At 36.4% G+C, this 25,282-nt stretch overlaps 1 protein-coding gene and 1 pseudogene across 1 annotated transcript in view; one reads left to right on the top strand and one right to left on the bottom strand.

Moving 5' to 3' along the window:
- Positions 1 to 25,282, top strand: part of Knl1 (kinetochore scaffold 1) — a 69,949-nt gene that overhangs the window by 30,198 nt on the left and 14,469 nt on the right. Inside the window, exons 10-18 of the mRNA XM_021241894.2 lie at positions 837 to 889; positions 1,981 to 6,801; positions 9,713 to 9,851; positions 10,360 to 10,427; positions 11,693 to 11,791; positions 19,099 to 19,214; positions 21,499 to 21,589; positions 22,496 to 22,612; positions 23,980 to 24,067. Of these exons, the coding sequence (XP_021097553.2) occupies positions 837 to 889; positions 1,981 to 6,801; positions 9,713 to 9,851; positions 10,360 to 10,427; positions 11,693 to 11,791; positions 19,099 to 19,214; positions 21,499 to 21,589; positions 22,496 to 22,612; positions 23,980 to 24,067 (5,592 nt within the window). The remainder of the gene's footprint in view (positions 1 to 836; positions 890 to 1,980; positions 6,802 to 9,712; positions 9,852 to 10,359; positions 10,428 to 11,692; positions 11,792 to 19,098; positions 19,215 to 21,498; positions 21,590 to 22,495; positions 22,613 to 23,979; positions 24,068 to 25,282) is intronic.
- Positions 7,551 to 7,649, bottom strand: LOC147829011 (U6 spliceosomal RNA; annotated as a pseudogene).

Raw genomic sequence — 25,282 nt, 5'->3', positions numbered from 1 at the left:
TATTCTTCATTATGTACCTCAGCTATCTGGGAAGTAAAACTATAGAATATGATAAAGTGTAATAAGTAAAATATAATTAGTAGTCTAAATTTCCCACTTTTAAAATTATCAGCACATTCTAAAAATATTTTATTCACACAGAAGATACAATAATCATCAGTCTTCTGTCTGTCTGTCTGTCTGTCTGTCTGTATTTATTTATTTATTTATATTTTGGTACCAGGGATTGAACTCGGGTCCTTGCGGTTGTGCAGCAGGCAACGAAACCACTGAGCTAAATCCCTGGCCCAGTCTTCTGTCTTTAAAAGAAGTTGGGGGGGGGCAGGGATTTAGCTCAATGGTTTCGCCGCCTGCAAGTGCAAGGACCCGAGTTCGATCCCCGGTACCAATAAAAAAAACAAACCAAAAAGAAGTTAGGGGCTGGGGGAGGTAGCTCAGTGATAGAGTGCTTGCAAGGCCCTGGGTTCAGTCCCCAGCACACCCCCACCACAATCTTTTTTTTTGGTACCGGGGATTATACTCAAGACTTGCGCTTGCCAGGCAGGTGAGGCACCACTGTGCTACATCCCTGGCCCTAAAATTCTTCTTCTTATTATTATTTTTGGTATTGGTGATTGAATTCGGGACCTTGTGCTTTCGAGGCAGGCGGCAGAACCACTGAGCTAAATCCCTGGCCCTAAAATTCTTAATGAAATTTAATTCACAAGTCCTTATGAAGAACTTAGTGACTGGTAAATACAGTGCTTTTAACTGATAAAGAAACTAAGAAATGGAAAATCAGGTTCTTGGTGATACAAATTTTTTTGTGCCTATAATTTTTTCTTTTTTCTCAATAGCGATGAATACATTGCTTTGTGCTCCCATTCAGACCCAGATACAGGAAAGAGAGGTATGAGTTCACGCAAGTACCTTTATTTTTAAATCTCTATACTTTAAAACTTTAAAAATACCAAAAAAGTAATTTAAATTTAAAAGTAATTTTAATTTAAAAATACCAAAATGAATCAGCATAGATTGGAAAAACTTTCTACCGTCCCAGCTAACTAAGGATAGTTAAATCACTGCCAGTTTAAATAATAGGGAGATATATTATACCAGGAATTCTAAAACTTTAACGAACATATGAGTTATCTCGGGATTTTATTAAAATATAGATTCATTGAAAGCCAATTAAATCTCTCCTCCTTTAAAATAATAGTTTGATTGATTCACATCCAGTAGATAAGGGGTAGATTGTGAGAATCTGTATTTGTAACAGTCTAATTAATATTAGTGTGTAGGTCCACAGACCATACTTTAAGTAACAAGGAGTTGTACTGTGTCTTTACACATAAAATGACCAGAACCCAGAGTGTAATATAAATTAACTATCATGCACCTGTGCCATTCCAAGACGTTTTTTTTAGGATGAGAATGACCTATCCAATATAGAATCTTCATTATGGTTACATTTGATATTTTCAGAGTTTTTCTTTTTTCCCTTTTTTTTTTTCATTTTCAAGTCATTCTAGAGGGTAAACAACCTTGAATTTTTAATTTGTTCCCAAACACTAAAAAGTAAATTATAAGCCAGTGTTGTGCACGCCTGTAATCCCAGTACTCAGGAGGCTGAGGCAGGAGGATTGCTATGAATTCAAGGCCAGCCTGGGCTACATAATGAGTTTGAGGCCAGCCTAAACTACATAGCAAGACCCTGTCTTAAAAAACAAAAAAAAGTAAATTATCCACCCTTTACAGAAAATTTTGTTTGTTTGTTTGTTTTTTGGTACTGGGGATTGAACTCTGGACCTTGTGCTTTCGAGGCAGGCGCTGGAACCACTGAGCTAAATCCCCGGGCCTTTACAGAAAAATTTTAAACAAATTACATACAATATGCCACAACCTTGACTCATCACTGAGAACTGTTTAAATAATAATATCGTGAAATATTTTTTAAAAATTTACATTTGATCTAATGTCTTATGTTTTCTTTCTCAATAGTTTTCAAGTATAGAACACAACCATGAAGGGAAACATGCAAATGATCAGACAGTCATCTTTTCAGCTGAAAACCAGATGGATCTGACAGCAAGTCATACTGTGTTGATTACCAAAGACCTTTCAGATTGTTCCAAAAATGAAAAATCCACTAAGATAGATACCACATCCTTTCTGGCTAACTTAAAGCGCCACACTGAGGATTCAAGAATGAAAAAAGAATTAAAATTTTCCACGGATCAAAACACTTCAGAAAAGAAAATAAATTCTAATGACTTCATAAAAAGATTGAAAACAGGGAAGTATAATGCTTCTCCTTTTACAGGGGGTAATAAAGAAAATTCTGAAATTCCCATTTATTCCAAGGAATCAAATAATGTCCCTTTCATCCATCAAATATGTACATCTCTTAATGTAGATGAGAAAAGTAGTAATGTGACTAGAATCTTTAGAGGACAAGATGATGGAATGAATTTCACCCAGTGTCACACAGCCAATATTCAGACTTTGGTTCCCACAACCACTGAGGCCAACTTAAGGGAATTTAAAAGTGACATTACAATTTATGGCAATGACTGTATGGACTTGACAATTAACCACACATTACAGGTTTTACCCTCTGCAGATACAGACAAAGAAAATCAAACTCAGACTGTCATGGATATTGCAACAGATAATGGAACTAAAGCTCTAGGGAAGAACACAATCTTTAAGAATAACTTAAATGTTGCTTTTCCAGACCCTTCCTTAAACCCTGAAGATAAAGTACATATAACCAGAAATCATATTAGAGAGTCAGAAACTTGCGCAATCACTCAGACTTCTGATCGAGATGCCAGAACATTGTCAGTGACCCAAGGATCTATTTGTTATAGTCCACTTATTCAAGGTAATAAGACAGTTTTTTACTCTACTTGTAATGATGCCATGGAACTCACCAAGTGTCTCTCAAGTGTGAAAGGGGAGACAACTTTGCTAAAGCATGATAATAATTATTTAAAAGTATGTCCCAATCCAGATGCCATCCCTTGTCTCATAGAGAAAACTGTTTACTCAGGAGAAGACAGCATGGACATTACCAAGAGTCACACAGTTACAATAGACAATCAAATTTTTAAACAAAATCAACCAGATGTACAGATAGCAGCCTCACCAATATCTGAAAAGGAAATGATGCTCCAAAATTACACAACTGGATCAGAAGATAGAAAAATGAATGTAAATTATAGCTTAGTTCCTGGTGTACCTAAGGGAATATTACAGTGGAGCCTGCCCTATCATGATGAAGATTCTCCTCCATCAGCTGTTTATAATGAGGACATAGCAACAAACCACAATATAGTATATTCTGGGGCAGTTCTTGATAAACAAGCACCACTAAGAAATAATAGAAATACAATTTCAAGTGAGAACTTGACAATTAACCACACATTACAAGTTTTACCCTCTGCAGATAATTCATCTGAAACAGAAAATCAAACTCAGACTGTAATGAATATTGCAGCAGATTATGGAATTAAAGCTCTAGGAAAGAACACAATCTTTAAGAATACATTTTCTAACTCAGAGCCATTATTTTCATCAGAAAGACAGTCTGACATGAAGAATTATAATATTGCTGTAAACAGTCATATAGTGAAATCAGTACTAGGCCAGAATTCTATACTTTCTGAGCCACTGAGGAAAAGTTTAGGTGATCCTACACATGACCGTTCTCATGATAAGTTGAGTATTTTTTCAGAGGAGGAGCAAGCTATGGATCTAACTAAGAGTCACACTGTTGTCATTGGATTTGGTCCTGCTGAACTACAGGAAATTAGTAATACTAATGTAGAACCCAGAACCACCCAGCTCCCAAGAGAAAGCATACAGACAGCTGTAAAAGTGGAAAAATGTGATGAAAGTCCTGTACAGAAAACTGAAGTATTTATGTGTAATGATAAGGACATGTTAGAAGACAAAGATATACAGAAACCTGTATTCCTAAAAGAAAAACAAAATGTCAAAAATTGTGGAAGGAAAAGTGTTGGTGCAGTAAAAATTGATAAGACTATGGTATTTTTAGAGGATGATGAGAATGATATGGATATCACTAAGAGTTACACAGTGGAAATAAACCATAAACCTTTATTAGATAAACCTGACTCTCATCTGGTACCTTTGGCAGGAACTTCTAAATCTATTTTGTATGCATGTTGGCAGGATGATATGGAGATCACTAGAAGTCACACAACTGCTTTAGAATGCAAACCTATCTCACCAGATGAAATAACCTCTAGGCCTATGGACAAAACTTTAATATTTGTAAATAATCATGATGAACTAGAAATGACCAAGTCCCATACTGTTTTCATTGACTTCCAAGCAGAAGAGAAAACCATACTTCCGGATAGAACTACCTCTGAACAATCCAGAAGGAAAAGCTTACAAAACCCAAAAGCGACATCTGGTGAGGAGAATGTATTCTTTTCTGAAAATGACCGCCCAGCACCAATAGGTGAACAGGTAACAGTGCTAGAGGAATTGTCTAATATAGGCCCTACAGAGAAAGCTATAGCACCTATATCTGATGAGAACATGGACATGTCTAAATTAACCACTTGGAAAAATGTTGAAGATATACAAAAGCCTGGATCTGTGAATGAACCTCTATCAGTCAAAAGTCAGAGAAGAAAAAGCCTTAGGCTCAAAAATGACAAGGCCATTGCATTTTCAGAGAATGATAAAAATGACATGGATATCACCCAGAGCTGTATGGAGGGAACAAATAGCAAAAGTGCTCTTGAAGAGAGGGAGGACTTCAGTGTGGTACCTTTGACTGGAATCTCTAAAACTGTTTTATATGCCTGTGGGCAGGATGACATGGAGATCACCAGAAGTCATACGATTGCCTCAGCATATAAAACTGTGTCACTAGACAAAGTAACTATTCGGCCTATGGATAAAACTGTAATGTTTGTAGACAATAATGATTTGGAAGTCACCAAGTCCCAAACTATTTTCATTGATTGTCAGGCCACAGAGAAAATACTTAAAGAATATCCTAAATTTGGAGTAACAAGAGAAAATAATCTGAGTGTTCATTTTCCTAAGGATGATAGCTATGTTGAAGAAATCACTAAAAACCAAGCACTGGCTGTAGAAAACAAAGTTGTTCTTCAACCTGAGCCAAAGGATCATATGATACCTCTTGTTCTTACTAATACATTCTCTAGGCATCAAAGTGAAATGGAAATAATCAAATTCCATGAGGTTGTTACAGATGAAAAGGTCATGGAAAAAGTTGTAGACCAGGTTTATACATTGGAAACAGGGAGAAATGAAAGCTGTCGCTTAAATAGTGCAGATACAAAAAATGTAGATTTTGCAGGTAGTGTAGCTGCTATTTGTGGATCCAGTGATAATTCTTCTTCTTCACCAGATGTTATTTCTCCTTTTGATAATTTGGAGAATAATGTCATATCATTATGTGATAAAGATAAAGCCAGTAAGTGCCTAGTGCAAAATGATCTTGCTTTTGCAGATAATTTAGCCAGTGAATACTTTGCCCCTTGTCCTTTGTTAGAGAAGGAAGAAGTTACTCCAACTGATTCCAAAGGACAGATAGACTGTGCTGTAACACTGCTCAAAGATCAAGATCTGCAAAAAGAGCCTCAAAACTTAGTTAGTCAAACTGTAGTACATAATCAAAACTTGGGGGAAATGACTAAACTTAATTCAAAGCGGGTATCTTTTAAGCTCCCAAAGGATCAAATGGAGGCCTTTGCTGATATATTTGTTACTTCTCAGCCTTATGTCTCAACCCAGCAACCTCTGTTAACCCAAAAAGGACAGAGTGTCAATGAAGATGAGTCAAAACTGTCTAACACTGAAAATAAGAGTTTAAATATTGTTACAGAAAAATTCTCTGTACCCACGTGTTCAGACAAATCCAAAATGCTCAATAATGAGAAACAGTGTGCTATAGTCTGTAAAAAAGAACTAAAGGAAAATATTCAGCCAGCTAAATGTAATACAGTTATAGATAACAACAGTAACACAGGCTTGACTACCCAAGTGGTTCAAGCCAATACCAATGCTAGAGAAGCAGGTCCCATACTTGCATCTAATGTTCCATGTTGTAGTAATATCAAGCTGAGTCTGAATAATTTGAATGGAAAACCTGGAGAGTTAGATTTTCAAACTGCTTACATACTACCTTCGGAAGAATTACTCAAATTAGAAAACAAGGCACTCAATAATATGACTATTGTACAATCTACAGAACTAGATAATATTAACATAACATCCAGTGATGCTAAACATAACAAAGTTAAAGAAAATAAAAATTCTCATAATGGAGATGAAACTACCTCTGCACCATTAAAGACAGTTAAAGATAAAACGAGATGTTCTTTGGGAATCTTTTTGCCCAGATTGCCAAACAAGAGAAATTGTAGTGTTACTGGTATTGATGACCTAGAGCAGATTCCAGTAGATACAACTGCTCTAAGTCACTCAGAAACTCAACCAGTCTCCAGCAAAGATTCAGGAATTGGATCTGTTGCAGCTAAACTGAATTTAAGTCCATCTCAGTATATAAATGAGGAAAATCTTCCCATATATTCTGGTGAGATTAATTCCTCAGACTCGATTAGCATAGAAATTGAGGGAAAGGCTTTGATTGAGAAATATCAAGAAGAGATTTCACCATCTGAAGACAAAATGGAAGAAACGAGCAATAGCCAAAAAAGAACCTGGGTACAAGAAGAAGATGATGTTGAAAATGAGAAAAAAATCAGAAAATATGAGATTAAGCTTGAGGATTCTACACAACATCAGGAGGTGAGCTCTGTTTTGTACCAAGGAATGTTCTTCAATTTTTTTTTTTAAACTTGTGGATATCCTTGAATTTTAGTCTTAAGTATGTAGAAATTAATTATTTCCACTTACAAGGCTACAGAAACATTCCTATATGCAAACTTCAGGAAATAATTTACTGACAACTAGACTTTAAAATAACTTATACTGACAAGTAACCACAAAAAATGGAAAGTATTACAAAAATTATCCAGTGTTAACTGTGTGTGCTGGCGAGGGCCTGTACTTCTAGCTATTTGGGAGGCTGAAGCAAAAGAATCAAGAGATGGAGGCCAGTCTGGACAATTTAGGGAGACCCTGTCTCAAAATAAAATAAGGGCTAGAGAGGTAGCTCAGCATTCCCTAGGTTTAGTCCCCAGAGCTGCCAAAAATACTAGATAAGCAAGACATGGTGCATACCTGTCATCCCGGAAGTCTGGCAGGCTGAGGCAGGCGATTGGAAGTTCCAGCCCAGCCTGGGTTAATTTAACAACTTGTCAAAACCCTGTCTCAAAAAAAAAAAAAAAGATGATGACACTCAGTGCAAAGGCCTTGGGTTCAATCCCTAATACTGCAAAGAAAACAAAAAATGTTGAAATTGTGTAATTCTCAACTTCTGTCACCTCTGGTGAGTTGTCAGTATTGCTTTGCATATGACAATCTCTTGGGGTATATGTAGTTTGAAAAGTAATCTTCAGTGTTAGAAATATTTGGAGAATTTAAAGCTTTTTTTTCCTAATATGGAATGCTTTACGAATTTACATCTTTGTGTAAGGGCCGTCCTAATCTCTGTATTGTTCCAATTTTAGTATATGTGCTACCAAAGCAAGCATTAGAAAGTTTTTCTATTATGTAAATTACACAAAAGAAAAGTTTAGCTGAGTGGTGGTACACACCTGTAATACTAGCACTTGGGAGGCTGAGGCAGGAGGATTACAAGTTCTAGGCCAGTGGTGGCAAACCTGTGGAACGTGTGCTGCAGCTGGCTGTTTGTATCATTGAAAGCTCTAAAAGGTCATCGCTGTTCTAGGCCAGCCTGAACAACTTAGTGAGACACTGCGTCCAGATAAAAAGGGCTGGGGGATGTAGTTGAGTGTGAAGGCCATGGGTTCAATCCCCAAAAAGTAAAGCTTGCCCAAGTTTTCTTGGCTAATGAAGATACTTAGAAACTGAGAGTTCATTTGCTAGTGTATGGGAGAATGCCTAGGTCAAGCTCAGCATCTCAAAGTGAAGTAAGATTTTGTATTATTGAAAGAGGACAGATTTCTTTTAATTTTTGTTTTTTAAGTTGAGAGACATTGGTTTGGATAACTTTGCAGAGAATAAAACCTGTCACAAACCAAGGTTTTTTATGGGTGGGGAAATAAAGATTTGTGGAATACATACAAAGTTTAAATTCTTTACAGAACCACATAAATAAACAGAATGATTTCAGTGCTGGCTTGAGATGAGGTCATCAAGCATGGTAGCCCACACCTATAAACCCAGCAATTGGGAGGCTAAGGCTGGAGAATTATGAAGGCCACCATAGTGAGACTCTGTCTCAAGAGGAATCAACCCTCCCCTGCAAAAAAAAAAAAAAAACCCAAACAAAAATAGATGAGATCATGAGGAAGTAGTCATGAAGCTTTTAAAAAGTGGTACCTGTAGAGCCAGGGATTTAGCTCAGTGGTTCCACCACCTGCCTCGAAAGTTCAATCTCCGGTTCCAAAAAAAAACTAGTACAACTGATTAGATTTTATGAACATTGGTATTTCTTGTCCAATAAATATTTATTGAGTATCTCATATCCTAGGCACTGTTTTAGATGCTGGGATTGCATGAGTGGGACTGTACTAACAAAAAAGTTTTTCATGGAGCTTGCATTCTAGCTTTTAGAAAAAATATATTCAAAAAATATGTAAAGGGGAAAAAAAAAAATATGTAAAGGGCTAAGAATGTAGTTCACCGGTAGAGCACTTGGCTGGCATAGATGAGATAATGGGTTCAATCCCCAGCACCACAAAAAAGTAAATAAGTAGTTAGATAAAGATGATTTTTTAAAAAAAATTTTATTTTTTGAGAGGGTTGCTCTGGGTAGTTCAGTCTGGCCTTGCACTCACTATGTAGCCCAGGCTGGCTGCTAACTCATAAAGATCCTCCTGCCTCAGCCTCCTGAGTGCTGAGATTACAGGTGTGCACCACACTATCCGGCTCCGAAGATAATATTTAAAGCTGTAAAGTCAAATGATTAAAATGGTAAAAAGCAAGGCTACATCATTATTTGATTTTAGCCCCAGGAGTCCTGGTCAGCTGGGGTGGCAAGTACAAAAGCCCAGAAATAAGTTTCATTTCTGTACACTAGGCAGGGCCACCATGTATACTCAACATTGTAGTCTGGTTTTCTGTGATGAAGTAGCCCAGTTGTTGGTGGCTAGTAGTTGAATAATTGGGTAAGTCAACATTTCATTGAGTATAGAACCTGGCTATAACTTAGATATAGCTAAGGAACAGTTTGCTTGTACACATTAATGGATAAAATTATATATTTTTATGTATGTATGTTTTGGTGTTTTGAGATAGAGTCTCACTATGTAGTCTAGGCTGGCTCTGAACTCACTATGTAGCCCAGGCTGGCCTTGAACTCAAGGCAGTCCTCTTGCCTCAGCCTTCCAAGTGCTGAGATGACAATGGTACGCCCTGCCATGCCTGGCTAAAATTATGTATCTTCAATAATATTACTTTTAACTCTAATTAAAAACCAAAGTTGTGATACTCTAATTTTTTATGAAGGTATTTCATGAGAGTTATAGATAAATTTTATGTTTGAAGTATTATGTTAGTGTTCAACAAACATTTTAGTTGTTTATACTATATCATAACTATTCTGATGATTTTTCTTAATTCATAATTTCAGATTTTTGATCACCATACTGAAGGGAATATAGATAAAAATGCTAACAGTGTCTTGATAAAAAGACTGAGCAGGACTCCGTCTAGTTCCAGCAGCTCTCTGGATTCAGTCAAGGCTGATGGGACCTCTCTGGACTTTAGCAGTAAGATCTTCATGAAGGCTGAATAACAGCTATTGTCTACATTTTTTTTTTTTTGGTTAATCTGCATTGTTGACTAATAAATAATAAATGTTTCAGGTTAGGAAATACTTGAACATAGTTTAAACCTTTTCAAGGTTATAAAGAGTTAATAAGTAGGGCCGGGGATTTAGCTCAGTGGTTTTGCTGCCTGCTGCACAAGCACAAGGACCCAAGTTCGATCCCCGGTACCAAAAAAAAAAAAAAAAGTTAATAAGTAAAAAAATAATTTATTTTAATTCTTATTTAATAAATTGAGAAGTGATATAGTATAAAGGAATATAGTTACTTCAGAATCTGAATGGAGCCTTAAAATTGTGATATATTTTGCCATACTTAATGATTTTCTTCCTAGAACCATCCAGTAGGTAGATTCTAGATTGTGAACAATGCATAAATCTGAAAGATAACAAAAATTATATTTACAATTTAATTTTGACTTAATTATCACATTAATTTGCTTTATTTCTAGTGTACCGGAATAGTCAAATGGAATCCCAGTTTCTTGGACACACTATTTGTGAAGAGAGCTTGAGGGAGGTATGTTTAAAGTACTTTTTAGGACGGGAATTTAGTTCAGTGGCACCATGCCTGCCTCAGAAGCACAAGGTCCTGAGTTTGATCCCTGGTACCAAAAAAAAGAAAAAAGTGCTTTTTATTTCTAATGGACTAATTTTCTTGTTTTTTAAAAATATTTTTTTTAAAAAGTGGGCATGGTGGTGAATGCTAGTAATTCCAGCACTTTGGGAGGCTGAATCAGAAAGATTACAAGTTTGAGCCCAGCCTGGACAATTTAGTGACTTTAGTCTGTCTCAAAATAAAAGTAATGCTAAGTATGGTGGCACATACCTGTAATCCCGGCAGTCAGGAGGCTGAGGCAGGAGGATTGGTGCAAATTTGAGGCTAGCCTGAACTACACACCGAGACCTGTCTCAAAAAATAAAATAAAATAAAAATTTAAAAGGCTGGCAATATAGCTCCAAGGCTTGGTTCCAGTCTCCAGTACCACACATGAAAAAAATTTTTCAGGGTCTTGCCATGTAGCTCAGATTGGCCTTAAACTCACAATGTACCCCAAGCTGGCCTCGAACTCATCTACCTCAGCCTCCTGAGTGCTGGGATTTCAGAGATTCACCACCACACATGGCAAAATTTTTTTTAAATTATGAAATATTTCAAACATACAGATTATTTTCTTTGTTAAGGAATCAACAATTATATGAAGTAAAAGTTTAGTCCACTTTCTGTTGCTGTAATCAAATACTGCAGACTAAGTAATTTATAGAAAGTAGAAGTTTATAAAAAAAATATTGAGGTTTATTCAGGTGGTGGTTCTGGAGGCTGAGAAGTCCCTCAGCATGGCACTGGCATCAGCTCAGCTTCTGGTGGGGCCTCCTCGCTGAGGGCGAGTCTGCAGTGGTAAGATAGAGCAAGCTTGCTCACCTGGGTCTCTCTCTTCAGAAGACTGTAATCTGAGGGAGCCCACCTCATGACCTCATCTAATCCTACTTACCCCCCAAAGACTTCGAGGATTAAGTTTCAGCATGAATTTTTGAGGGGACAATACCCAGACTATTGTAAGTAGAAATGAAGAAGAAATGTGCTTTGGCTTTTGTGAACTGTTATCATTGAATAACCTTAAGAAATAATCTTAAATACAATCTACTCATGTATAGTTTGCTTATAACTGAATATTTGCAGAAATATATGCAAAGTAGTTTAAGTTCCTTAGAAACAAATAAGGTTGTTAGAGAAAAGTGAGCTCCCCTCTGATGTCCATGCAAACTTTTTTTTTCTTTTCTCAGAAACTCAAGGATGGGAGAATAACAGTAAGAGAGTTCTTTATACTTCTTCAGGTTCACATCTTGATACAGAAACCCCGGGAAAGTAGTCTCCCAGCCAAAGTAAGTGCAATTTCTTGGCAAATAGTTACCTGAATTAAAATATATTGTACTCTTCTTCTTCTTTTTTTTTTTTTTTGTTTATTTGAGACAGTCTCACTATGTAGTTCAGGCTGGCCTTGAACTCACTGTGATCTCCTGCCTCAGCCTCCCAACTGCTAGGATTACCAGCATGTGCCACCACGCCTGGCTGTACTCTTATACTAAACTGGATTGAAGCAACCATCTATTAAAAAAAAAAAAAAAAAAAAGGGAAAGGAAGTAATTTTCCTCCTGGAGAATCCTGCAATTAGGTTCCAGTATTCTGCCCAGTATACGACGCAGGCCTGAGAAAATAGACTAAGAGAACTAAGAGAGAGAAAGTGGGGTGCCAGAACAACCAATGCTGATGCAAAGGACAAAGGCGCTGGCCAGCCCAAGCCACTGATTTTTATTAGTAATCAGTTGGGGTAAAGGCAAGCTACATGCAAGGGCTACATGTGTTTTTTATGAAAATTAATGTAAACAAGGTTCATAAAGGACAAGACAAAAAAGCATTCTCGAATTAGGAACAGAATAGACAAAATATATGGTTTTAATTAGAACATTGTCCTTCTAGTCAGAAGGTTTTAGTTGTGGGAATGGAATTCGGGTGTGAGTTACTCTGACCTCAGCACATAGGCTTCAGCCAGACTACTTCTATAAACAAGCCAGTTGTGAGGTTAACTCTTCATAGCCTACTTTGAGCATAATCGATATTATGGTCCCCTGCATTTTCCTATAGAAAATTTCCCTTTAATAAGAAATGCAGAGGAGGTAAGCCACTCCAGCTGCCATAGCACCGCCCCTGAGTGCAGAGGAGCAGAGCTCCCTCCAGCGCTAAGGAGATAGCATGCACACACACACACACACACCACACCACCCCCACCCCTGCGGCTGATAGATTAATATCTACCACAAATTGTCATTTTCTAAGCTGTGCTTGATGCTATTGTCACTGCTGATTGTATCACTTGGGCTAAGGTGTTGTGATTTATCTAATCATTTGTCCTTCCTGATATACTGAAAACGAGATTGCCTAAGAGTCATTAGAGACTCAAAACCTAAAGACCAACTATATCTGGAAGACATCTCTGAGAAGCAATCATTCTGTAAGGGTTCTAAATACAAGCAACAAAGATACTTACAATAAGCAATATTGAAGTATCAACCCAGGAATTAAACCAGAAACAGTACCAACAACAAAAATAGAAGTGAGACAACACCTAAGCAAGGTGCAAACCCAGACTTCCAGCTCGCCATAGGCAAATTCTGGGGGAAATGACGTGGAAAAATCTGATAATCAACCACCTGGACACCTTGAACTGATAGCACAGGAAGTGACAAAACATGAATGAGGCTCTAGAAAAATTCAAAACAGAATTAATTTCTCAGATAACTACAGAGATGGTGAACAGAATGAAAGACATAATTAGAGACTCTAGAACAGAAACAGATAAAAAAAATAGATGAGCTCAAGACCATGATGGAAACCATGAATGCCCAGCATAGGAAAGAAATGGAATCCATGAAACAGATTCAAACAGATATCCAGGAGATTAAAAACTATTGAAAGCATTCGCTGCAGAATGAACCAATGTGAAAACAGTATTTCAGATATAGAAGACAGAATTGCTGTCAGTGCATGAAAAGAGAGATCTCTTAAAAATAGTAAGGGACCGTGAGAAATCAATCCAGCAGCTCCTAGATGACTCAAGAATAATATAAGACTGATAGCAATACACGAGAAAGCAGGAGAAAGTACAAATGACATAAAAAAAAGTTCACAGAGTTAATGACAGAAAATTTCCCAAACAGAGCAAAAGAATTTGACATACAGATAAATGAGGCATATAGGACTCCAACTAGCCATGTAAAAAAAGTCTACAGGGCCGGAGATTTAGCTCAGTGGTTTCGCTGCCTGCTGTACAAGGGCAAGGACCTGAGTTCGATCCCCGGTACCAAAAAAAAGTCTACACCTAGACCTATAATAACCAAGATCCCGGAAACCCAAAAGAAGAACAAAATCCTACAAGCAGTTAGAGAAAAGAAACAAATCACATACAAAGGAAAGCCCATTAGAATTACAGCAGACTTTTCAACCCAAACCCTCAAGTCAAGGAGAGCCTGGAGTGAGGTATTTCAAGCCCTAAAAGAAAACAACCTCCAACCTAGACTGATGTATCCTGCAAAACTATCTTTCAGAATTGATGGGGAAATAAGGTATTCCATGACAAAGAACACCTGAGAAACTTCATAAATACCAAACCAGCACTGCAAACAATTCTAAACACTATCCTAGAAAAAGACAATGAAGATCACAACTCCATAAGGCCCAACGGAATATATCCACCACGCAAGGAAAGAAATTAAAGGGAGAGGGTGAAAAATAAAGAAAAGCCAACATCAGGAAAATAACATGATATGGATAAGTCAATACACATCAGTTATAACCATCAATGTTAATGGCCTCAATTCACCAATCAAAAGAAATAGATTGGCAAATGGATTAAGAAGCAAAATCCAACAATATGCTATATACAAGAAAACACCTAGCTCAAAAAGAAATTCATAGACTGAAAATAAAAAGATGGAAAACAGTTCTCCACTCTACAGGAGCCTAGAAAAAAGCAGGAGTAGCTATTTTATTTGCAGACAAAGTAGATTTCAAACCAAAACTAATTAAGAGAGACAAAGAAGGTCACTATATCTTTGTAAAGGGAACAATCCAAGAGGAAGAGATGACAATCATAAATATATATACACCAAATACTAATGCCCCCAACTATACAAAACAAATATTAATGGACGTGAAAAAACAAATAAGCACTAATACAGTTGTATTGGGGGGAGCTCAATACCCCACTGTCACAAATAGACAGATCATCTAAAAAAAAATCAACGAAATACTAGAATGGAACCAAGCTTTTGAACAAATAGACTTAATAGATGTATACAGAGTATTCCACCCCACAAAATCAGAATATACATACTTTTTGGCTGTACACGGGTCATTCTCCAAAATAGACCACATGCTAGCTCGTAGAACATGTTTAATTAAATGCACAGCAATTGAAGTTATCTCCTGTATATTATCAGACCATAGTGGAATTAAACTGGAGATCAATAGCATAAGAAACTGCTGCAAGACCTTCACAAACACATGGAAATAGAATAACACTGTCCTAAACAACCAATGGGTCACAGAGGAAATTAAAGAAGAAATTAGACAGTTTCTACAGTTAAATGATAATGCCAATACAACATACAGGAATCTATGGGACACAATGAAAGCAGTTCCACAAGAGAAATTCATAGCAGTGAATGCCCATACTAGGAAAACAGAGCGAGCTCAAATAAACAACCTCATGTTGAACCTTAAGTTCCTAGAAAAAGAAGAGCAAGACAAACCCAAAGCTCATACAAGGGAGGAAATTATAAAGATCAGAGTCAATTATAAAGTCAATTATAAAGATCAGAAATCAATGCAATGGAGACTAAGAATGATACAAAAAAATCAACAAATCTCAGAGTTGGATTTTTGAAAGAATAAAATCAATAAACCCTTAGCCAACTGTGTCAAAAAAAAAAAAGGAAAGAAAAGGCTCAAATCCATGCAGTTAGGAACAAAAAAGGTGAAGTCACAACAGATCCAGCAGAAATCCAGAGGATCATCAATACCTACTTCAAAAACCTGTACTCTAATAAAATGGAAAACACAGAAGAAATGGACAGATTCCTAGATACATATGAATTACCAAAATTGAACAAAGAAGATATAAAAATTCTAAACACCCCAATTACAATCAGTGAAATTGAAAACAAAATTAAAAATTTACCAACAAAGAAAAGCCCGGGTCCTGATGGCTTCACTGCTGAATTCTGCAAGACATTTAGAGAACTATTGCCATACTCTTTAAACTTTTCAGTGAAATTGAAAGGGAAGTAATACTTACAAATTCATTCCTGGAAGCAAATGTTACTTTAATTCCAAAAGCAGAGAAAGACCCAATCAAAAAAGAGAACTACAGGCCCATCTCCCTAATGAACATGGATGCAAAAATCCTCAATAAGATAACTGGCAAACAATACAGAGGGTCATCAAGAAGATCATACACCCAAGAGAAGCTCAGCTGGGCCCAGCACCCGGAAGGAAGCTCCCCACCTCCATCCCAGGCTCCTAGGGCAGAGAAGCTCAGCTGGTCCCGCACCTGGAAGGAAGCTACCACCGCCATCCCAAGCTCCTAGGGCAGAGAAGCTGAGCCGGTCCCAGAACCTGGAAGGAAGCTCCCCCGCTGCCATCCCAAGCTCCTAGGGCAGAGAAGGTGAGCCACGTGGGCGCCAGAAGCACCCTCCTCCCCGTGGAATTGAGAAAATACATAAACAAGCCTCAAAAACGGAGTTCCAGATCACCTACAGCAACCTCAAAGGGAAACGAGATGGAACAATCTGATACTCAACCATCTGGACTCTCTGAACTGGCAACAAAAGAGGATCTGGGAAAAATGAAATCAGAAATAATTACTCAGTTAACAGCAAAAATTGTGCTCATGGTGCAAGACATGATTAATCTAGAGAGGACACAGATAAAAAAATAGAGGATCTGAGGAACATGATGGAATCCCAACATAGGAAACAAATGGAATCCATAAAACAGATGCAAACAGATTTTCAAGAGATTAAAAACTCCATGGAAAGTCTGCGCAGCAGAATGAACCAATGTGAGGACAGAATTTCACATATAGAAGATAAGATTGCAATCAGTGAAGAGGAAAAGAAAAATTGCTTTAAAATTGTAAGGGAACACGAGAAATCAATCCAGCAACTGCTAGACGATACAAAAAAGAATAACATAAGACTGACGGGAGTCAATGAAGAAACAGGAGAGAGTGTAGATGACATCAAAAAACTGTTCACAGAAGTGATGGCAGAAAACTTCCCAAGGACAGGGGAAAGAACTTGACATACAGATAAGTGAGGCATAGAGGATTCCAGCTAGCCTTAATCAAAAAAAATCTACACATAGGCATATAATAGGATTCCAGAAATCCAACAGAAGAACAAAATTCTACAAGCAGTGAGAGAAAAGAAACAAATCCCATACAAATGAAAGCCCATCAGAATCACAGCAGACTTCTCAATGCAAACCCTCAAGGCAAGAAGAGCTTGGAGTGATGTATTTCAAGCCCTAAAGGAAAACAGCCTCCAACCCAGATTGATGTACCCTGCAAAACTATCTTTCAAAATTGATGGTGGGCGGGGGATTTAGCTCAGTGGTTCCGCTGCCTGCCTCGCAAGTGCAAGGATCCAAGTTTGATCCCCGGTACCAAAAAAAAAAAAAAAATTGATGGCGAAATAAGATGCTTTGATGATAAAGAGCACCTCAGGAACTTCATGAATACCAAACTGGCACTCCAAAAAATTTTAGACAATACCCTAGGAAAAGACAATGAGGATCACAACCCCAGGAAACCCAGCAGAATGAATCCATTGGGCGTGACAAATTAAACGCAAAAGGGAAGAATCCAACAAAAAGAAAAAGTCATGACAAGGCTTTTAAAACTTTTAACTTCATCTCCCTAATGAGTGTATAATTCAATCTTATTATTGTACTGATTAGTATTTTTCTGATTAGAGTTGCACACCATTCCTTGTGCCATACTGGCTATTTAGCATCTTATGTCTACATTTTAATTGGGTTGTCTATTAATGAGCTCTAAGAATTCTTTATATATTCTGGTCATAGGTTATATGCATTGTAAATATGGTCTGTTTAAGGACTACTTTTCAGTTTAATGATGTCATTTAAAGTTCTAAATTTTGATGGAATCTCATTTATCAATTTTTTTCTTTTATACATCATGTCTTTTGTATCCTAGGTAGTTCTTGCCTACCCTGAATTCATAAATATTTTCCCTTATAATTTCTTCTTAAGGTTTTATACTTTTAGGCTTTCTTATTTAGGTTCATAGATCCCTTCAAGTTATTTTCATGTATGGAAAAAAAGAACTGAGGTTAATTTTTTATATACAGATACCAGGTGTTCTAGTGCCGTTTGCTGAAAACACTGTCTCTTCCTCGGCTCTTGAATCGAGTTTATATTCTATAAAATGCTAATGTTAAATAATCATATAGGCTACTTCCATGATTTGGCTGTTATGAGCTGTGTTGCTGTAAACATTGGTATTTATCGTTGTAATGTGATGTCTTTAGCTCTTTTGCTAAGATACCTAGAAAGGGAATAGCTGGGTCGAATGGAATTTCTGTTTTTAATTTTTGATGAATCCCCACGCTGATTTTCATAGTGATTGTACCAGGCTACATCCCCACCAACAATGTAGAAGAGTTTCTTTTCCCTGCAGCCTTGCCAGCATTTGTTATTAACAGATTTCTTGATTGCTATTCTTTATGGAGTAAGATAGAATCTCAGTATTGTTTAAATTTGCATTCCTCTTATGATCAGAGATGCTGAACAGTTTTTCATGTATTTATTAGCCATTTGTACTTCTTCTTAGATGTGTATTCTTTGCAGTTGCTCATTTTTTGATTGGGTCTTTTACTTTGTGGAGAGTAATTTTTTTTTTTTAGTTCTTTACATATTCTAGATATTAGTTCTCTGTCCAATGTACAGGTTGCAAAATTTTGTTCTTATTCTGTAGGCTGTCTCTTCACTCTGTTGCTTGTTTCCTTTGCTATGCAAAAGCTTTTTAATTTGTATATTCCCATTTTTTGATTCTTGATTTTACTTCTTGTGCATTGATTTTCTATTGAGAAAGTCCTTACTTATGCTTATGCCTTCAAGAATTTTACCTATTTTATCTTCCAGCAGATTAGCTGTTTCTATTTTAATGTTTAGATCTTTGATCTGCAAGTTTTTCTTTGCATAATTTTTTTCTTTATAGGATAGGAAATTGAACCTTAGGTTCTCATACATGCTAGCTAAGCACCCTACCATTGAGATAAACCTCCCCAGCTCTGTTTGTATAACTTTTAAGAATAGGCAGTCTCAGCTAAACTTGGTGGTATATGCCTATTCCCAGCACTCTAGGAAGCTGAGACAAGAAGATTCCAAGCTCCAGCCCAGCCTGTGGAATTTAATGACTTAGAAGACTCTGTCTCAAAGTGAAAAATAAAAAAGGACTGGAGATGGAGATATAGTTCAGTGCAAAATCCTAGGTTCAATCCCCAATACTGAAAAAAGTTAAGCACTCAGAAACTTGAATTCATTCTTCATGGTTTTGTCCTCAAGATGCCAGTTCTTAGATACTGATTGATTGATTGATTGATTTCAGTTTACTATAAACACATCACCTACTCCAGAAGACCTAATATTGAGACAATATATTTATGGACCCAAGATACAGATTTATAGAGAAGATTGTGAGGTTCTTCACCAAAAGATTGAAGAGTAAGAAAAATTTAATTTTTCTGCATTTTCTTGTTTGTTTTGTTGTTTTTTATAAGAAAATAGTCTGTGTGGTAAAGTTTCAATTAGAATAGCACTGTCCAGGGCCGGGGATTTAGCTAAGTGGTTCTGCCGCCTTCCTCACAAGCGCAAGGTCCCTTGTTGATCACTGGTACCAAAAAAAAAAAGAATAGCACTTTCCAGGGAAAAAGTTGATGGCATAACTTGGCATTGAAAAGAGTTTGGGTGGAAAAGCTTTGGCTTTGTATTAGATAAACAACACTAGCTGTGTAACATTGGGTAAGTCATTCAACCTTTACTTCAATATCCACAAAGTGAGGATAATAATACCTACTTGGGAGCCGGGAATTTAGCTCAGTGGTGCTGCGCCTGCCTTGCAAGCGCAAGGTCCTGAGTTTGATCCCTAGTACAAATAATAATAATAATAATAATAATACCTACTTGATAGGTGGAAAGAAACAGTGAAAATATTGTATATAAGATATTTTACCATTCCTACAAAAAGTAACTCCTCAATAAAAACAAACATTTAGAATATGATATCATAAATTGCTTGTAAAAGAATATCTTCAAAAAATGATACTAGTGTCCTTTGGAAATTTGTATGTGGTACCTAAAGTCAAGATTGCTGTAGAACTTTTAATTTTATCACATTTAGCCTTAATTTATTTATCTAAAAAGAACACAGTCGTATTCATAAGATAGCTCAGTGCTTTGCTGGTTTACAAATTAGGTATACCTAGATTTCCTCAGGTAGATTAGAATGTACAATTCAAAGTAATGCTTATGTAGGTTTTTGGTTTTGTTTTATTTTTTGGTACCAGGGATCGAACTCCAGTCCTTACACTTGTGAGGCAGGCGGCAGAACCACTGAGCTAAATCCCCGGCCCAGAATTATGTAGTTTTAAACCCACATGTGGTGGCACACACCTGTAATTCCAGCACTTTGGAGGCTGAGAGGGAAGGATCATGAGTTTTAAGCCAGCCTGAGCTACATATTGAGTAAACGTACAAACAAACAAAAAGTAGTGGTAAAAGAAATTTATGATACTGTTAAATTATACTACTTCAAATTTGCCCAATTCTGCTTTGTTTATTCAACAGATATTTACTGAGCATTTCTTATGTGCCAGGGATTGTACTAAGTAGTACTAGAGTTCATTACTAAATAAGTGATGAATTTTATTGTGTTTAAAGACTGAAATGGAAGCTGGGCATACACCTATAACCCTAGCAGTGTTGGAGGCTGAGGCAATTTTGAGCCCAGCCTGGGCAACCTAGTGATTTAGTGATACCCTGTCAGCTCTGTGTGAAGGCCCTGAATTCAGCCCCCAGTGGAAAAAAAAAAAAAATGGAATTTTGCACTCAGCGAGCAGTATGTTCATATGTGCTCTGCTGTTTGGATTCTTACTCAAATGATACCCTATAACTTTGATAGAAATTTATTTCCTCCACTTGTTAACAAGACTAATATATATTGAGATTGTTATAGCTTTGCTATTTCAGTAAATATTATTCTATAAAAGTAAGATATAATATGAGCCACATACGGTTGAGCAAGTCTGTAATCTCAGTATTATGGGTGGATGAGGCAGGAGGATTATAAGTTCAAGACCAGTTTGTGCAACTTAGTGATATAGTGAGATCCTTTCTCAAAATAAAAATAATAAAATGGGCTGGGGATGTAACTCAGTGCAAAAACTCTGGGTTTAATCCCCAGTGTCACAAAAAACACAATAAAAAACTAAAGTAAGGTATGACTGAAATAAGTTGGGAATGTTTACTTAAAATATTACAGATTAATACCAATTCTACATTGACAGGCCTTAAAGATACAAGCAGCAAGTTTTCACATTAGAACATATATTGAGATGAGAATTATATTTGAGAGAAGTTTGTTTAACTTAGGTAGTTTTTTGGGTTTTTTTGGTACCGGGGATTGAACTCAGGACCTTGTGCTTGCAAGGCAGGCACGGTGCCACTGAGCTACATCCCTGGCCTTCTAATTTATCACATTATTAAACTATTTTTCAAGTGTTGAATAATCATACTGGCCACTTTTCTTGAGTGAATACCCCTTTTTTTAATTTAGAAAAACCCTGGGAGGTACTTATCTAGCATGCACAAGGTTCTGGGTTCCATTCCCAGTACCACAAAAAGAAGAAAACTAAGTAGGAGGAAATAAATTAAATATGGCTATAGATCTAAACTATTTCATTCTAGCTGACTTTTGAACCCTGTGCTAATGAACTTTTCTGTATTTTAGATTAAAAGTGTCTGCATTGAACCAAGATAAACTGTTGACTGATGTAAACAGAAACCTGTGGGAAAATATGAGACACTGCTCTGATGAAGAGGTACTTTTGTTTCATTTTCTGAGTGGGAATCAATACAGATATTTTAAACAGTATTTATTTTGAAATAAGTAACTTACTTGATAAGCAGTGATTAGTTCTTTAACTTATTTCTTAGATGTAGTACACTACCACATTCTTAATTAATCACAATTGTTACTATATAATCTTTTCAAACCTGTGATGATAAATATATGAAATATATTTGAGGTTTCCACCTTGTTTGCCTTTCACTTAGGAGTTTTTTGGTGGGGTTTTTTTGTTCATTTTTTTTTTTTTTTTGGTGACAGGGTCTCACTTTGTAGCACAGGCTAGCCTTGAATTCACTATGTAGCCCAGGCAGGCCTCAAACTAATGGTGATCCTCCTCCCTCGGCCTCCCTAGCGCTGGGATTAAAGGCATGCACCACCACGCCCAGCTCCTTCACTTAGATTTAAATGAGAAGAATTTACTTTAATTAATTTAATAATGAGCAACCTAATTTATATGTTCCCTAATATATTAAAAGTATTTATTTTCAACTGAGTTTGGTGGCACATGCCTATAATCCCAGCACTCTTGGCCGAGGCAGGAGAATCACAAGTTGGAGTCCAAGCTGGGGAGTTTAGTAACTTAGCCAGACTTTGTCTCAAGAAATAAAAAGGGCTGTGGACATAGCTCTCTAGTAATGTAATGTGCCCCTAGGTTTAATCCTCAGTACTATGGATTGGGGAGAAGCCCTGAAAGCTTTGGTTTTGTCCTTAAAACTATTATATAGAATTAAATTTGCTAATGAGAAATGTCCTGCTTTAGGCATCAGAGTCTAATGGACAAAGCCTGGCCGTGTGGCAGCTGAACTGTCCTTCTCACACCATTTACGCTTCTGATTGGTTTGTTTTAGTGCAGTGTACTCTTTAATTCTCCTTACAGCTAAAGGCCTTTGGAATTCACCTTAACAAAATAAAGTCACGTTTTACCAAGATGACTAAAGTCTTCACTCACCAAGGAAAAGTGGCTCTGTACAGCAAGCTGGTGCAGTCAGCTCAGGTAATTTGAGACAATTAGCAACACAGAAAGTGCTATTAAAATTATTTTACTGTGGTTGTGAAATATGAAGAATATTAGGAGACATGTGAGTGAAACTTAGGTAAAAATTTAACAGTTGTTCTTAAAAAGTTTATGTAGTCAAAATCTTTGTATCATGGAGCCGGGGATTTAGCTCAGCGGTTCCACTGCCTGCCTCTCTAGTGCCAGGTCCCAAGTTTGATCCCTGGTACCAAAAAAAAAAATCTTTGCATCTTGAGTAAGCTAGAATATAGTGCTATTATGTGTTTTTATCTCATTTTAAACATTATCATCCATTATATATATAAATTGAAATGAGACACAGGATTTCCTGTTCTGTTGCTAAAGACTATAGATTTAGTTGGGCATGGTGGTGAACCTCTGTGATCCCAGCACTTTGGAAGGCTGAGGCAGGAAGATAACAAGTTCAACCCCTGCCGAGCAACTGAGACTGAGATACTGTCTCAAAAAAAGGAAGTGGAAGGCTGGCAGTGTGGAGATGTAGCTCAGTGCAAAGGCCCTGGGCTCAATGCCCAGTACTGAAAGAATAAAAAAGACTATAGGATTACCTGCCTGCCCATGTATATATGTGAATTTATTTAAGTAGAATTTCTCAAAATGATCATCCTTTTAAGCGGGGTCTATTTAAAATAATTTTCCATTTCTTTGTATTCTTTTTTTTTTTGGTACCAGGGATCAAACTTGGGTCCTTGTGGTTTCACAGCAGGTGGTGAAACCACTGAGCTAAATCCCCAGCCCGAATTTTCCCTTTCTATTGAAAAATAAGTGTGAAAGATATTGCATGCAGTATCTTCTTTTAGAGAAATACAAATTTTAAGTAACATTAATATTCTGTTTTCCATGGAATACGTATAGAAATGCTAAAGAATACTACAGAATTAGTTTGTGATTTATCTGCTTTTTAAATTAGATTTACTTTTTTTAAATGTATAACTTTATTATCAATAGCACATTACAAAAATTAAAATTATTCAAAGAAAAACAATGGAAGGGAAAAAAACCCTATAATATTCAAATATAGTAGAACTCAACCAAAACAAAACTGAAAAGTACTCAAACATTTTAAAGATTTAAAGATTTACTTATTTTTAAGAACAGATTTTGGGCCAGGGATTTAGCTCAGTGGTTCCACCGCCTGCCTCGCAAGCGCAAGGACCCGAGTTCGATCCCAGGTACCCAAAAAAAAGAACATATTTCAAGTTTTGACCTTCATTGTGAGATTTGCCTAGTCTAGTTTCATGATTAAGACATGCAGTTATGTCAGCAATTTTAACCATTTAATTTTTTTTGGTAGCTTGCTCTGACGGTCTATAATATTTTGTGTTTAGAATGAAAGGGAGAGACTTCATATAAGGATAGATGAGATGAACAATATACTTAAGAAGACTGATAACTGTCTCACTGAGGTGGAAATAGGTAAAGTATTAAATATTTTCCTAGCATCTGGGGATGCTGTGTTTGATGTCCAGCACCACAAAAAAAATGATAAATACCTTCTTAAAATAATACTTAATTTTATCTAAATGTTTCCCTACAGTAGAGTTGTTGCTATTACTATTCTGAAGGCTCATATTAACAATTTGAGACCATAAATTAAAGCAAATTAAAAGTCTTTTACTATGTTCATCCATAACAATCAACAAGAGGCATCCAGTATTATGAGAGCCTTTTGAAAATTCTTCATGACCTAGACAGTAATCTTGTGTTTTTTAAAAGATGAATTTATCTCCATTTGAAATTGTCTATCCTTTCAGTTTGCCCTCTCATAAATCCTTGTTAGTTTTGCTTTCCTGAAACTGCTTTCTTAGATGACAAAATTCCACATAACTATCAAATTTGGTTTCTCTCAGTTCTTACCCATCTTGACCTGTTTTACAATGCATTTGACATTGCTGAGTGTTCATTTTTTCCTGAAACTTTTATCCCCTAACCTCTATGAGATTATACTACCCTAATCCTGCTCTTTTCTCTTGGCCATTCTTTATCCCCTCTATTGGCCTCTCTTTCTCTAACTAATCCCTTGTGCTGGATTTAAATTTTATCATTTGTTATTTTTATATTATCTCTTCTAATGCTTTCATATGTCTTAATAATTATGTTTATGTAACTAATACCCAAATTTAGTTAAATTAATGAAGCATTTGTTGAGTACCTACTGCTTAGTAGATACTGGGCATATCATCAGGAAAAACAAATAAGGATGTATAAGACACAGATTGTGCCCCTTAGCTTGTAAACATTTTGGTTGAGCACATCTTTTACTTTTTTCTCCTAAGTTCCAGACTTATATTTCTAGTTTCTTGCTGAACTTCTATACAAAAATATTCTAAGCACCTTAAACTCTAATGAATAGAATAGAATTTATCTTTATTTATGACATCCCAATTCTTTTGTATTGTAAAAGACCAAATAAATACTGTCATTTTCTTTGATTCTCTCTTAAGTCCTGTCATGTCTGTTTCTTCAGCATCTCTTGTATTTTTTTTCCTTTTCTCAACCTGCACGTTGCTGCCAGATTAATACTTAGGGATAGTTTTCATTATATTAGTCTCCTCAAAATCCTCTACATCTACTTATTACAAAATAAAGTCCAAAACCCTAATTTTGACAGTTATTCTTTCCAGTCATATT

The sequence above is a fragment of the Heterocephalus glaber genome, unplaced genomic scaffold, assembly GCF_053883595.1.
Source record: "Heterocephalus glaber isolate CG9 unplaced genomic scaffold, H.glaber_assembly_v1.0 deba00000809, whole genome shotgun sequence".
In the NCBI taxonomy this organism is placed as follows: Eukaryota; Metazoa; Chordata; class Mammalia; order Rodentia; family Bathyergidae; genus Heterocephalus; species Heterocephalus glaber.
Note: the sequence above shows the minus strand (reverse complement) of the source record. Positions and strands in the feature narration are given on the sequence as shown.